Source organism: Harpia harpyja, chromosome 7, assembly GCF_026419915.1.
Source record: "Harpia harpyja isolate bHarHar1 chromosome 7, bHarHar1 primary haplotype, whole genome shotgun sequence".
NCBI lineage: Eukaryota > Metazoa > Chordata > Aves > Accipitriformes > Accipitridae > Harpia > Harpia harpyja.
In genome coordinates, this window is record NC_068946.1 from 45,571,390 (window position 1) to 45,586,685 (window position 15,296).

General features: G+C 38.8%; 1 protein-coding gene across 6 annotated transcripts; it reads right to left on the reverse strand.

Moving 5' to 3' along the window:
* Positions 1 to 374: 374 nt before the first annotated feature.
* On the reverse strand, positions 375 to 13,418 carry CCDC14 (coiled-coil domain containing 14). Of its 6 annotated transcripts, none has more exons than XM_052792641.1 (14): positions 13,383 to 13,418; positions 12,627 to 12,682; positions 12,078 to 12,153; positions 11,312 to 11,372; positions 11,058 to 11,198; positions 9,746 to 9,985; positions 9,561 to 9,655; positions 7,972 to 8,548; positions 7,299 to 7,440; positions 6,592 to 6,671; positions 5,929 to 6,147; positions 5,711 to 5,843; positions 2,055 to 4,345; positions 375 to 1,971 (listed from the first exon to the last, which is right to left on the reverse strand). In XM_052792641.1, exons 1-13 carry the CDS (start codon positions 13,413 to 13,415, stop codon positions 3,364 to 3,366), a joined length of 2,835 nt encoding a protein of 944 aa, XP_052648601.1. In that variant the 5' UTR covers positions 13,416 to 13,418; the 3' UTR covers positions 375 to 1,971; positions 2,055 to 3,363. The 6 variants fall into 6 exon arrangements, with proteins under 6 accessions (XP_052648601.1, XP_052648600.1, XP_052648599.1 ...); XM_052792640.1 differs by having other exon boundaries at positions 375 to 1,854; positions 2,663 to 4,345; positions 11,300 to 11,372; XM_052792639.1 differs by having other exon boundaries at positions 11,300 to 11,372.
* Positions 13,419 to 15,296: the final 1,878 nt, after the last annotated feature.

Below are 15,296 nucleotides of genomic sequence, written 5' to 3' on the forward strand. Positions count from 1 at the left end.
TACTATGGAGAGGAATGTATCTCAGTCTACGAAAGACACAGGCCTGAGGTCTACTTGCTTGTAACAAGGATGAATCCTAGTAACTCCCAATTTATGCAATGACAAGCACTTTTCATATCCTGACTGGTGAAGAGCAACAGTGTATACTGCAGTATGAGCTACTCCAATGTTCCAAGCATTGGTGTTGACAAAGGTGATGCCTTTGATCCATAGTGATTTCTACCTTGTTACTACAGGGATAAGAAATAACTTTTAAGCTTTTTTATGCACCAAAGATAAATATTTCTTTCCACTCAGTCACTTGGGATCTTATTTACTATGTACTTCCAAGACTATGCAAATTGGGGTGGTCCAAATATGTATGTGACAAAATGTGCAAGTTCTAGGACTTCCTTTATTTTTTGTAGGGATTATTTACTACATACAACACATTAAAAGAACAAGTTTGTAAGAGATGTTACCATGATTTGTCTTCTACTGAGCCTATCCGAAGACTAGAGTTATGCTGACTTCCACAGTTTCAATGCCCTTGTCTTGAGTTGAATCCTGGAAGCGTTTCCCACCTTTTAAAGACTTAGATACCTGATCTTGGTGGCTTTTGCTTCCACAACACTGCACATACAAAATTTCCCTTATATGGGCATTATGAATTTCATTTAAAGTTGCTAGAGCTCTGATTGACATGTCTGAGTACAAAACAAAGAACTGTATTAAAGAAGACTCCTTCCTCCTGTTTCTTCCTTCTTAGCTTCTCCTCCTTCTAAGAGCAGGATACACATTACAAACCTGCTCATATCTCATTATCCCCAAAAGGGTTTCCCAGTAGTCATCTCATGCTTTGATAGAACTAACTTTGTAATGATGAACAGGACACAAGTAAGATGGTGTAACATCTTCACCCATTGAGATAAAAATGAATGTAAATGCTCTCAATGCGAGAACGTGCTTGGGCATCTTGACACCACAGCTGCTTTATGCAGCTTTGGCCAGGACAAATATCCTCCTTCAAATGGAGTAAGTCCTAGCTGCAAGAAGAAAACTGAATTAATTTGTCTACTAATGAATATTCTTTCAATCTTTTTCAGCCTTCTCGTGAGTTTTAAAGACTTGAATTTATTGTAGCTTGTCTTTAATTCACGCCATAATCATAATTTAAATCTTGCTTTGCTTCTACACTGAACCTGCTTGTAAATATTTAATTAAAACCTGTTCACTTTCATACCATCAACCTTATTTTGAATCTGAGCACGAGTAGTGTGGAGAGTAGTAAGAAATCCAGGCCAAGCCTTAAAAGCATTCTAAATCACTGAAGTCACTATTTAGTCTAACTTTCCTTTTTTGAAGCAGGAGTGCCAGTTGGCATCTTCTGTAGTATGTGTTGTCTTCATACCTTTTTATTGCTCAGTTACCAGTAACTAAAATAATCACAGAACTGCTCCGCAGCACAATGTATGGATAGTGCCCTAACTTTAAAACGTGTTCATTCAAGCAACTAACCATGGAAATAAAATAAAATTCTTCAAAGTGGTAAAACTCGAGACTTTTGTCCTACATGGTAACATAAAAGAAAAGGCCAGGACCAGGAAGCACAGTAATGTTTTCTAGGAGAAAAAAAAAAAAAAAAAAAAAAGCAAAAAGCAACACCGTAGAAAAAGCAGTCTTAAATTCAGGTCCTTATACTACTGCTCCCTTTCCAAAGATACTTCCCTGAAAAACCATGAGTCATGAAAAACAGCATTCAAGCACTGCTAAGGGTGTAAGAGGAACAGAACAGTAGCAGTAACACTACCTTCTCATACCTGTAACTTAAAAACTTGCATGACTCGTATTCTTGACATTGAGATCTGGAAAGTCCTGTCAAGGAGAACAACGGACTGGAATCATTCCCCCCTCCACTCCCATTCCTGCGAGAGCCAGTTTGGGCGATTCAGTCCAGACTCTCTGTATTTATGCCCAATAGATGTTTGACACCTGTCCTGGTTTCAGCTGGGATAGAGTTAACTGTCTTCCTAGTAGCTGGTACAGTGCTAACAGGGGTTAAACCACGACAACACCTCAACAATTTGTCTCCTTTGTGTCAGCTGAAGCCTCTTACTGCTTCTCTTTCTCGGCATCAGTCTGTCCTGCATTTATCCACTGCTACTACATTCTCTTTTAGTTTACATAAAATCAAACATTTGTAAAAACTGTGACCTAAAACAGAATTGTAGAAAAGAAGAGAACTTTGATGGATCTTTTCTTGCCTTCATCTGGAATCTCCACTTAATCAACTTCTTTCTTCAAGTACAATGCTCAAAACTGAAAATTTGAGTTTTACCAGTGATGAGCAAAAAAGGATTACTTCATTTTATAGGATTTACCATACACTGCAAATCCCATACGGTAGCTGCATTTTTTTTTTTTTTTTTTTTTGGAACGGCATGATCCTGACTTAGCAATTGTAACTCTAAACGTTCCTGCAGAGCTGCTCTGTAGCTAGCTCTTCCCTGGCCTCTACCTGCGGAGCCTCTTACCCAGGTATGGTACCTTGCAATTGTTCCTTGGGGGGGGGGGGGGAGGTGGGAAGAGTAAAGAAGGAAGTTTAATTTAGCCTTCTGCACTTAAGTTCCTCTCTCAAAAAAACCCAAACCCCAAAACAACAAAACAACTTGAAGAGACCTACCCAGTCAAGTCAGAACACTTTTTATGTTCAAGGCAGCTCCACTTTCATCAGTTAAATTCCCACTTCTTGATTAAACCCAATTTGGATTAAGAAGCAATGCAGCTGAATAAGCAGTCCTCTTCACCTGTTTCTTTGATGTTGACACTACTGTTTGCACACATTCGTGGTGAACCAGAACCAGGAGCTAGTTTCTTGAAACACATGGTCATAACCAAGGAAAATAACTATGCATCCAATTTTATAACAGTCAAATTATAATGAAATAAAAATTTCTCTTTATCACATCTATAACTGACTTCAAATGCATCTCTCAATGCTGTTCTTACTACTTAGAAAAAGCATGCAGAAAAAGCATGCATGTGTACTTTATCATTTAATAGAAAAACTGTATTGACAACAGCACATCGGTTTCTTAAATAGTTATCAAGTGTTGTTCTAAGAATTAATTTTGCAATTAAACAGTATAAACCTAAATCATAATTAAAAAAAAAAAAAAGGCATTTATACCAGTTATTTCAAGTTGTACACAACAAGGGAAGCAGCACCACAGCTTAATGAGGAACAAATCCCACCATAATTTAAACAGCTAGGAACAAGTAATTTCATACCAAAAAATACAAGTATTTGTATCATTACCATACTTATTAATATACTTCAGAAAAACCTAAATAATCCAAACAAGTGCACCCCATTTTGTTTCCTCATTGTTTCATAATGCTATTTTGCAGAGTTCTTTGTAACCTAGCTATGTTGGCATCCAAGGCTGCTAAGCTATTCTTAAAGTCCTCTTCATCTCGAGAAGTAAATGTTGAGAAAGAGGATGCACTCCACTCAGACTTTCCTGATATATCATCAAATGAAATGGAACTAAAATCAGCTATTTCACTGCCTTTTTTCTGAGAAATCTCTTTTGGAAATAGCATCGGCATGCGAGGGTATGCACCAGGCTGAGGTTGGTCTGATTTATCTGTGAAGTCTTTTGCAGCTCCACTTGGAGTGCCTTTTGGCCTCATTTGGACTTTGTCTCCTTCTGGCTTTACTTCATCCCCTGTAACTTCAGGCATGTTTTCCATAGTCTTTTTCACATTGTACGCAGCACTTAATTTATCCACAATAGTTAGATCCTTTGATATCTCACATCCATTCTGCTGCACAGAGTTTGAGATCTCACAGTGGTAGTCCAACATCTTATAAGCCCCTCTACTTTGGGGTAGCACACCAGTTCTTTCATAGATTGGCTGCTGTTTTTTAGAGGCATTGCTAGTCAATGGAATATAAACAGTCTCATCCAACTTGTTTTGGTCACCTAGTAAAGTCCCAGAATCACTAACTGTTTCTGCATCTTGCTTCAGTGAGGTTAGTAGTATTCTGGGAGCTGACGTTCCTTCTGAGAACGTACTGTTTATTTTACTTCCTTCAGCAGCAAACTTCTCATAGGCTAGATTTTGCATTTCTAATTCTCCATTTTTATTTGAGAAGTGAAGTTCTGCATCTGTCAAAATATGATCCATTTCTAATTTTTTAAGGTAAGTCATTACTGAAGTACTCCCAGGAAACAGATCAGGTTGCATCTGCTTTTCATGGTCTTCCAAAAGAGCCTTCGAGAGACCTTTTTCAGGTTTGGGTCTAATGTTGTCTACTGTGAGGTCAGACAGAAGCTTGGCCATACTGCCCTGCAAGTTTCTGTTAAGACAAGATCAATTAATCAGATTTTAAAATAGTCACTAAAAAAATAGTTTAAAATGTTTATGTAACACCAAAACATTAGATTTATCAGACTGTGGCAAAGTTGCAATTCTTTCTACATGTTGTCATAAAATGTAGTATAAATGTGAACCAATTCCAAGTTTCTTAAATTTCTTTCTTCAGCTCAGCTCAATGTGCTTATAAAATAACTAAAATAGCACAACCCAATGAAGTTCTTGAGATTATTCCTGATTTACCTGCTTTGAGTACTACAAAATGAAATAAACTGATGTCAAGAAACTGTTAAAAAGCATATAGAAAGTTACCAAAATCAGTGAGAAATTTTTTATCAATTTCCTTCCTATTGCATCTAAATAAAAGATTATAACAGAAGAAATAATTCTCATTTTCTGCTTTGTACATCAAAATAAATGAATGCTTAAATGCTTACGTATATAGCATATACATATACACATGTAATAAGACATCATTATACTACCATCTGGTGGTCAGTATAGTAGTCACAGAAGTGTGTAACATGTCTAAACTTCTACTAAAGAATCTGGAGTGTTGATTAGAAATATTCTGCCATTCCAATCTGTATCAACTATAAACAAGACAGACAACAGTTTAACTTCCTGTGCACATCATGTCCCAACAAATTTTATGTACATACCACTTTGCATGTGCAAAAAGCTATTGAAGTCTCCCAGCTTGCCACTATATTCATCATAGAAGACCATGATGAAATAAATTCACAGTAATAGTTCTAAAAAACTGTGAATAACACCACCTTCACTCAGTGATCCAAGAACTCCCACCTTTACCCATAATTAATACCTGGGCATAATCTACTTCAAATGTGTGTACAGTTAAAGAAAGGACTGCTCTTTCCCACATGAAGAGTTTGCTGTGGGTTCTGAAGACGGATCTTTCTGTGAGTTCTTCTCAAAACAGACCAATTTCTGAACCAGTGTAAAGAAAGAAAGAAAATTTCCCTCCTTAATTCAGTTTAAGAGTTAGTTTCCAAATTCTACAGCTTCAAGGGAAATATCAGTAGGTTTTCAGGTCCATGCACTTTCCATGGAGTTCCTTGTTGGCAGGTCTGCTATTAAGAGTTAAAACTTCACACAAGTTATGGCAGATAGCATTTTACTTTACAACAGAACTCAAGTCATGGAGCATGACAAGTGTGTTTTAACAAAATTATAGCACCATTGCAGTAAAAGTAACTACAAAGAGAAGTTTTAGCCTACATGACCTCCTACTACCCAGATACTAAGATTACAATAATCCAAAGTACGGAGAAAAAAAAAATAAAAGTGATATCAATAGGCAAAAAAATAGCTTAGCCAATAGCACCTGGTTAATTCACGCAGTCTGTTAACTTCTGCATCACGCTGACGTAACGTTATGCCCAAAATCTTATTTTCTTTCTCTGAAGCTTCCAGCTTAAACTGAAGGCTCTTCATGTTTGCTAATGCCTCTTCCACTTCTAAAATGCCAAAAAGAATTTACCTAATTATTTCTTTCAATTTTTAAAACACTAAATGAAGAATAAACAAATGCAAAACACATACCAATCTTGAGCTTGGTGGAATGAATGTCATAATGCTGTTTGTTTTCAAGCAATTCTTCTTCTTTATCTTGAATATATTTTGCAAGATGTTTATTTTCTTCTTTCTGACTTTCTATTATTTTAATCAGTTCTTCATTTTTAGCCTGCAGTGACTCAAGGCCTTTCAGTGATTCTTTCAATTGACTCTGGAGCATCATATTCAAGGACTGCAAAGAAACCACTACCAAAAGTAAAACATAAAAGGTTTAAGCGTTTTATGTGGTACTGTTTGAATTTCTAATTCAAACTAAGTTTTTAAATAATCTATCTGTAAGCAAAATTCATATTACCAAGAAGGGGTTTTTGAAGCAGCAAGACAAAACTCAAGCTTTCTTTTTAATTATCTAATATGTCATCTTCATTTTAAGAGGCACATAAGGATAAATAATCTGCTCGGCAGCTGAAGAGCTGAGTCTCGCTATGCGGAGTCTAAACAGGCACAAGAATCCATGCAAATGCAATTGCATGATTAGACCCACAACACTTAGTTCAGTTGCCACTAAAGGCCACAATACATACTGCTATTTTTTATTTATATATCTATATATTTATATGTCTGTATCTGTTTAAATAAAGCTTTAACAAAAACGACCCTAACAAGCATCATTCTCTATTAGTACTTTACATTCATAGTTGCAGCTCTGTCCAGATGTCTTCTCACTTCTTTCTTGTTCCCTGAGTTGCTGGTTTAATATTCTTAGTCTCCTAAATGTGAATTGTGAAAAAGCACAAATTCAGAAAGCTCAGAGTAAGTTCAAAACAACTGCATTTTAAATTAGTTTGGTAATAAGTTGCTACTGAGAATTAAATGTCACAGAATGTTTCAAAAATACAAAAAAGTTTTAATAACACATTTTTCTTAGATTCCTATATTTCTTCAACGCAGAAGACCCTTTGTAAGTTCTGGTAAATATCTTTCCCTCTGTTTTGAAGTAAAGTGCTACCCAGTTACATATTTGAGAGCTCCCCCGAAATGAGAGACATTTTTGCATTTGAGAATACACTACAAAAAGAATATAAGCAGGCTAACTGTTCTGATACTGCAGTTTTCAGAGAGAATGATACCTTGATCCCACCTAGACAAAGGCCCAATCACAATGTAACTGATGCTACTAAAACATCAGTATTAACTGAAGTCTTGCTATGTGTTAATTATTTATTAAACTATACAGCCTAACCAATACACTTTCTAATGTATAAATACTGCACAGACAAGAATGAAAGGGCCATAACACACCATAACAATGACAAAATATGCAATTTAGAACAGACCAGTTAAAGATGCTTTAGGTGCATCTGCAGTAAATACAGAATCACTGATGAGTTACTCACCTACGCAGCTGGGCATTTTCACTTCTGAGAGGCTGTAAAGCTAGTGCTATTTCAGCTTGTATATTTGTGCTTCCCACTACGGCTGGGAGCAATGATATGCAGTCTTCTATTTCACTCATCAACCTTAACATTTCCGAATCATCTGCAAGAGGTGAGGGAAAAAAAGACTCCATAAACATATAAACCTGTAATATAACAGTAAGATTCTACACACTATTAAGCAATCTACAAAGTGATATAATAGTATCTACTTTTTTTCAAGAAAACCTCATCTTTATTTTAACTATATTTATTTATCTAAAATTTTTAAGCTTGACTATGAAAACTATGCTTTAGGTTCCTGATAAATCACAACCCACCATCTCTCTGACCAACCTTGGTGGGACTGCTGTTGCAATCTGTCTACGCTGCTCCCTTTCTCAGGGGAAAACACTATATGAAATGAGAACGATCTTTATCCTAGCTGTTACAATGACGTTAAAATACTCCAAAAAATAATTTAATACTTGTCCAGAGTAAAACATGAAGCTATTACATTTGTGGAAAACCACTCTAAAATGTCACGTATCATCTGACAAGTAAAACTTCCAGAAACTGAAGTGCTCACTCATTTAATGCAGCTCTTGTGTTATTTGTATGTAATCACTCTACTGCACTATGAAAATGTCCTCACCTTGATCTGTTATCAGTGCTCTAAGCTCTCCCAGAAGATATTTTACAGTCTTAACTTTATGGGCTGTTTCTTCTGGACTTTCTTTTCTAGATTTTAGAACCTTCTTCACAAAACTTGTCTTATAGCTTGTATCTCTCACTGGGGCTATGTCAAGTACATTCACTTCATCTTCTTCATTGACCATGTCCTCACTGTGTTCTTCAGAAGTATCCTCCTCCTTGTTACTTGAAGCATTATGTTTTGTTGGACAATGATGATGGCGCTTCTGTTCAGTCCTGCCATTCATCATTTCATGTGATTTTAACAGGGCTAGGTGAGCTTGTATGCATCTTATCAAATCTGCTTCTTTTATCTGTTGCTCGTGGTTTGGGGTCATCTCTCTGCCAGAAGATGATGGGATGAATGTAGGCACTGCAGAGTTACTTGATGCACCTGATGCCATACAAGGGATCACACTAGGAAGAGCAGCGGCAGACTGTATTTGAGCAGCAGTAGTAGAAGCAGCAGAAACCACCGGGCAAACCACAGGTCCTCCCATCTCTGGCACACATTCATTGCCACTGTCTACAGGAACATCCTGCATAAAAAATATTCATATTAAACAATAAGTTAACATGATTTTTTTTAATTCTTAAAAAAAAAACAAAACACCACCCTTGTCTGACTCAATGTAGCCTTGATCATTCTTTGCAAATTGTAAAAGTAACTACAACTCATTAATTGCACAATTTTCAAGTATGTTAAGGAGTAATTAAAATGTAAACCTGGTTTAGATTACCTTTATCTTAAATGTTATTGGCAACATTAAAGCACCGTTCTTTTTCAGCTTGTCTGTAAAGAAAACACCTCAGCAGTGTTTTGGTTTTGGTTTTTTGCGTTATGAACGCTCATTCCTTGAATCAAACCAGAACAGGGAAGAAAGAAATACAAGACAACACTGTTACCTTTCAATATTTTAAGTAGATTAATTTCTTAAAAGCCAAGCACAGCACTAGCTATGTATGGACTACCTGCAGATGGAAGGTAAGTCTACGGTCTTACAGTTTCAAGGTGCAAGCCCTTTACCACATTTCCCAAGGTGGCAGTTGGTACTCTCCATTAGTTCTATTCTACACCCTGAAATACACAAGTATTTTAAAACGTGGCTCTAAGATAATACACAGTGTCTGAAGAAATAATCAACTTAATCATTGGCAGGGAAAAGCTACATATGAGATATGATTTCTTTTATCAGGAGTTGGTTAATGATCCTAACGTGCATTACTGAGAATGTAATTATCAACAGTAACCAGTAATTTCCTGCACCTTCCATGATTGCTGTCCATTACAGTATTCACCATTCAGAAATAAGCTGCCAGTTGAAATGCCTCTAATTTCATTTTTTGGTGTCTACATAAATTGTATTTTAAACAGCAGTATTTTCTCTCATCATTTATTCTGTTCATCACTGTAGGCTGAAATATGCACATTTTTTCTTTAAGGAAAATTATTACATAAACCCAAGAAAACCTACACAAATAAATGCATAAATAAATAGGCAGTGCTAATTAAAAACCTTTATTAATAGTCAGAATCATACTTCTACTTACTGACTGAGTAGATAAGGGATTAGCTGAATGCTGCAGGGACAGAGCTGATGTGGAGGTAGGTAATCGATAATTAAAAGCTGTAACATTTTGACATCCTAAAAGAAAAGAACACTCATAGATCAGGGCAATTTTGGGCAAAACTCATACAGTAAAATAGCAGGCTCTATATTAATAGTTCTACTAACCGTGATTTGAGGTAGGAAAAGGAGTTACAGTAAGAATTTCATTACTGTTCTGTGGTGGTTGGCCAGTTATCAGAGACATCTGAGTTTGCACATGCTCGCACAGTTTCTGATGCATCACAGGAGAGTGTTGACTGCAAGGCACATGAATTGGTTGAACCATCTGTTTTTGTGCTGCACTGGAAAGTTCTTTCTCAGTCGAAGGTGTGGTGGACGAGGCAAGTTTTCTATTTGATATTGGCACTATAGAGAAAGAAAGAACAAAAGACCCAGCTGAAGCTGTCTGTCTTCTCGATCTACACAAACCCGTTGTGTTGTCAGGCAGACTCTGGCAGGTTCCTTTGAAAAAGAAAACCAAGAGACCCTGCGGCCTAAGATTCCAGTCAGATTTTTACTCACTAGCAAATTAATCCATCATTTTTTTCTTCCAGACAGAGCAACCTAACTCAGTTGGACAGACAGCTGTCCTTGAAGGAAGCACAAAGATTTAACCCTACAGAAGGCCAGTTCTAAAACACAATTCTTAAAATCTCTGCTTAGCTGCTTCCTAAGCTTTTAAACCACTCAGAATAACCCATACCAAAGCGCTCTCCAAAACTTAATTAAAACTCCGTATTTTTACGGTGCTGGAAAGATATCAGCTATGTGCTCACCTTCTACAATTCACAAAATAGGCACTCTGCTACACACCTCGTCTACAGGCCCACCTGTCTACTGGATTAGAAATCACACAAAAGAAACGGGGTAGAGAGAGGGAGAAACACTAATAAAAAGTGAAATACTTCAACTGAGAGCAACTCAGCCTACAGCACTCCATCTACCTTTCCATTCAAGTGCTCTGGCCACTAAACCATTTGAGTTCTTATTATTTATTGCAACATTTCCTGTTTCCAGAAACTGATCTTTAAGAAAAGCCTGGCTGGACACCTAACTCCAGGACAGTTTATAGCTGTATATCCCAAATGGAGACCAAGCACTGTAAAGTTTCACTGTCCAAAAGAAATGGGGCATGGGTATTATCATTCTCCTCCACACCTCCTACCAGCTAAACTTGTTGGTGTTGGTATTTGTAAATGCACTCAACATTCTTCCTTGTACATGAAGCTTAAACATTTATGGATTTTAGTTAACTGTTTAGTAAACATTTAAGGTTTCTAAAAGGCAATAAATAATGTCTACATCCTTTTGTGGATCCAGCCCTGGATCAACCTATAACAAATAACAACAATTATCTGAAGCCTTGTTATATCTCAGTAAGTTGAGGAGTCTCTCAATGTTGGCTGAGAAAAAAGCAAGCCCAAGAAAGCCCGCTTACCTATCTCTTTTCGGACGTGGGCAGGAGTAATATTTTTTTTCAACCCTTTCTTCTTGGAAGTATTTCCTTTGGTTAGCAAAGGCTTGGAAGTAATTTTAACAGAAGCTGTTTTCCCAGGTTTTTTATGGATAGTCTCCCTTCCTAGTATTAGTTGAAAAAAAAAAAACAACTAGTCAACAAAACAAATCAAAACAGTCTTACAAAAAACTAAAAACATAACTTAAATTTTCAATAGGTACAACCTGTAGCCTCACTTTGTAAGATATTCTTCAGTAAAGCTGCACAACGGTCAAGTCCATTATGAATAGTATCAACCTGCACAAAGAATACTGCAGTCAGAAAATGAGTATCACTGTTTTCTTCCAGTAAACCAAGCTACTATTTTAGAGGTGAGTGTTCCGCACTCTGTCACCTGAAAAAGAACAACTGATAACCAGCAAACACATGTCATTTTCCATGTATTACTTTGTAATTACATGAAGCTTTGCAAACACGCAAACTTTGCAAAAACCCTAAATTTTGTTCTTGTACACGTGTCCATTTGCTGGACTTTGTGTTTTAGTAATTGCCTATGTGTGGTTTTTATTCTTATTTCCATGTACAGTTAAGCTATTTTCTACAGTGTATTTCTATTTCGGAGATAATTAACTCAGCACTACACAGAAAACAGCACTGCAGCACCGACTCCATACAACTTACTCTTTTCAGCACAAAACCTAACAAATATGGCTATACTTCTGCCAGGGTCAACTCTAGTCCATAAACAGCACAGTTGTGTTTGCAAAATGTATCCTGTGCCTTAATGAGATTTATCAGAGCCAAACTCACTGCACACAAAAGTCAACTTGCATGTATCTGCAAGATGCAGTACAGATACTCTTGCTAGCTTTGCAGGAGCTAATTCTAGTCTAGATGCAGTAGTATCTAAACTAACCTGGTTTTCTTCTATTATTCAAGGTATTCCAATTTCCCTTCTCTTTAGATAACAGAGATAACTGTATTAAAAAGTCATTTAATTACCTGATCGTCAGAGTCAGTGGAATAGAGAGAGTATCCAGACTCCACATCTGAATGACACCCTTTTCTTATGCCAAACCTGAAAAAGTCAGATTGACTGTTTATACTACCTCCTTGATATGCAGCCAAGTAAAAAAATTTACTTTTATTCAGTAATAGCAAACTAAAGTAAATTAATTTTATCAAGAAACAAAATATCTTTCTCCTTCTGAAAACTTTGCATTGCTGCAACAAACATGTTTAGCAGATATTAACAGCTTATTCAGTCTTTACTCAAGTCTGATGTACGGCTAGTAACTATACAAATTCAATCTTTTATTAGTAAAACACGCAGAGAGACTCAACCCTGTATTTCTAGAGGCAAAATTTCTATTCAGTTTGTGTCTGTCTATTCATGGGCTGCTTAGAACCTGATGTGCTGCCTTTCAGCTAAAAACGTTTTCTGATATATAAAAAGAATTTTTGGCTAGTTGTGAGGTATGACAAGTACAAGGTTCCCAAACACTCACACGTACACTCAATCTTAGATAGTATTCATGATTAAGGTCTTACTGTTTTCTTCCACTTGTTAATTTAGCGGCTCCTGTTAGCCTTCCAGAAGACAGTACCTGCCGATTACAGAAATATACGTTGATTTTCATGAAGCACTTCCACAACATAATTGAAGACTACCACTGCCCACTAATTCCAAGAACTTTTGCTGAGGCAGATCAGTTAAAGGTAGCTTACAGCTCTCAGCCCGAGGACGGGGCCCACCGCTGCCATTAGGGCCCCAATCTTGTAGTTTTCATTTCGCAAACCATACCTTTACAGCATGGAGCTTTATGAATTTCCGCACTACTCTACGGACACAGTAATTCACTTAATGACGCGGTCAAGGGCTGACGCGCAAACATACGTTCCAGACGGAAACCAAGCTCGATAAATACACACCTGAACTTTGGGGGATTTTAAGAATAAACTACGGTCACGGCACAAACCACGGCTACGCCGCGGTGGAAGAACCCTTGAACAGTAAGCCTGCTGCGGTGCCCCTTACCGACACAGGTAAACCCTTCGAGCCCTGAGGAAGGGTGGTTGGGCTAAGCCCCGGCAAGCAAAGGCATTCAGCGCCGGAAGGCCCGACTCCCCCTCAGGAGCCGTTACGCCGATCGCCCCGCTCCCCACTCGCCGGGGACGCCCCCCACCCCCCACCGGAGCAAGTCAGGGGTCCAATGAGGCACCTGACGAGAGGGCTGAGACCCGACCGCGGACACGGAGAGGCTCCGAACGCCCCCGCTCCCCCCGGGACCCCCGCCCCGCACGCACCTTGCAGGGCCGTGCAGCCCCCGGCCTGGCCATGGCCCCGGCAGACGCGGGGGCGGGGCCAGCCGTCGTCCAGCTCTGCCCCCTCGCGCCGACCAATCCCGAGCCTGCTTGGCTGACGGACGGGACGGCCGTTGCGGGGGGCGGGGCTAACTCCCCCTGACCCGCCCCCGCTCGGCAGCTCCTCGCGGCGCGCAGGCGGCGGCTGGCGCGGGAAGGGGAAGGAGCCGCCTTACGGAGCGCGGTCGGGGATTGGTGGAGAATGGGCGCCGAGGAGCCAATCGGAGGAGAGAAGGGGGAAGGAGCGGGGCTAAGGCGGGCTGCGAGGCCGTCGGCCGTTGTGGCCGTTGTGGCCGTTGTGGCGTGAGGGGCCGCCCCCTCCCTTCGGGGCTCAGCGCTCGCGCCTCGTCCCCTCTGAGGAGCCCCGGCACCTGCCTCTCCGCTTGATAAGAAAAAAAATCACCTCACGTAGCTGGGTCTTCTCGTCCCAATGCTGTCTGGTGTCTTAGGGATTCTTCGGGAGCAGTAGGCCCTGTGGGGCAGGGGCTCAATGCACTCATAAAATAAATGGAAGAAGGGGCCTTGCAGGTGGGTGGGCCACCCTGAAGGAAAACAGACGTCTCTGTGGGGGACTGCTCAAAAAACTACCTCAGGGCCTCTGCTTGCTCGTGCAGCCTGTGTCTTGCAAGTCCTCGGGCACCAAAGGTAAAAGCAGGCTGGTAGCGAGTCAAAGCGAGCTGTTGATACTTTGTTTACAGGCTAAAACCGTCAGTTCTTTGTTCTCCACGCTGGCTTTCAGTTAGTGTTAAATCTTTGGCAATCCCTGAAAACACCCATGTACGTACATCATAAAGGATGGTGCCTCAGGTTTCACACACAGAGGCATATCTTTCTGCATATTCTTTGCATATTCTGCATATCTTTGCTTTTATTAGCTGAATAAATTGACCTTCTGAAAACATAGCATTGAAAGCAATTACATTTACTCAGGCTGAAAATGTGGTTACATTACTATGTTATTAAGAGTACTATAGCAGAAGTGCATATAAGTACTCAACATCTGTGCTCTCCCAATGCGTAATTGTGTTGTTACTGGGTATTACTGTGTTAACATTTTCACTGAAAAGATGCTGAACTTGAAGTAAAACTATCATGAAGATATTTATCATCTTGTCAAAACAAGGGTTTTCTGGCAGGAATGTGGAGACTGCTTCAATTTTTCTCTTTGAAAAATGTAAAATAAGAAGATAGCTGTAATAGGAGAACAGCTGAAGGAAATAAAATAAACTAGAAAAATGGAAGAAGATGAAAACAGCTCAAAAAGATGTGTCGCAACTACCAAACAAGTGCCAGAACCATTGGTATACTTTTTTCTTAAGGTGGTTTATGGAAGTTTATGGATAAATTCTCATTGAACTTACAGATGTGAGTGCAGCAATTTAAACAATTAAGGAAGAATTATCCCAAGTTGTTAGCAACAAGTAGCAGATATTAAAAAAAATCCCCCCAAGCCACAATACCATCCTTTGATTTGATGTATTGTTTGAAGACACATAGAACAACACTTCATTTTTTCATCAAAAGGAAAATTAATACAGAAGGCTACCAAGTTCCATTCTTGTCAACTGAACCATTTTAAAACTATGGATGAAATAGCAAGATTGTCTTACAAATAATTTTTAAAAATGCAACTGTAAAGATTAAAAAATTGCGTAAAGAATTGATATTCTCATGAAGTCACAGACCTGCAAATGGTCAGTCTTCAAAGAAAAGTACAAGCTGTCATGAGACTTGTGATAAAACTACAAGAGTTAGCAGCAGTGTATTCTGAGCATAGAGTTAGCTATCAGAAGACCTAGATGTTTTCTCTGACTGACATTGGCTTTTTTCATTGAAACAGTGTGGGGAATCACTGAA

What these genes read in the sequence shown, in the direction of transcription:
- CCDC14 (XM_052792640.1), bottom strand. Translation starts at nt 13,415, where the DNA reads ATGGCCAGGCCGGGGGCTGCACGGCCCTGCAAG. An exon ending in TTAACAAGTGGAAGAAAACA is followed by an intron (nt 12,154 to 12,626) that starts GTAAGACCTTAA and finishes TGACTTTTTCAG; the next exon opens with GTTTGGCATAAGAAAAGGGT. An exon ending in CCACGTCCGAAAAGAGATAG is followed by an intron (nt 9,986 to 11,057) that starts GTAAGCGGGCTT and finishes CTTTCTCTATAG; the next exon opens with TGCCAATATCAAATAGAAAA.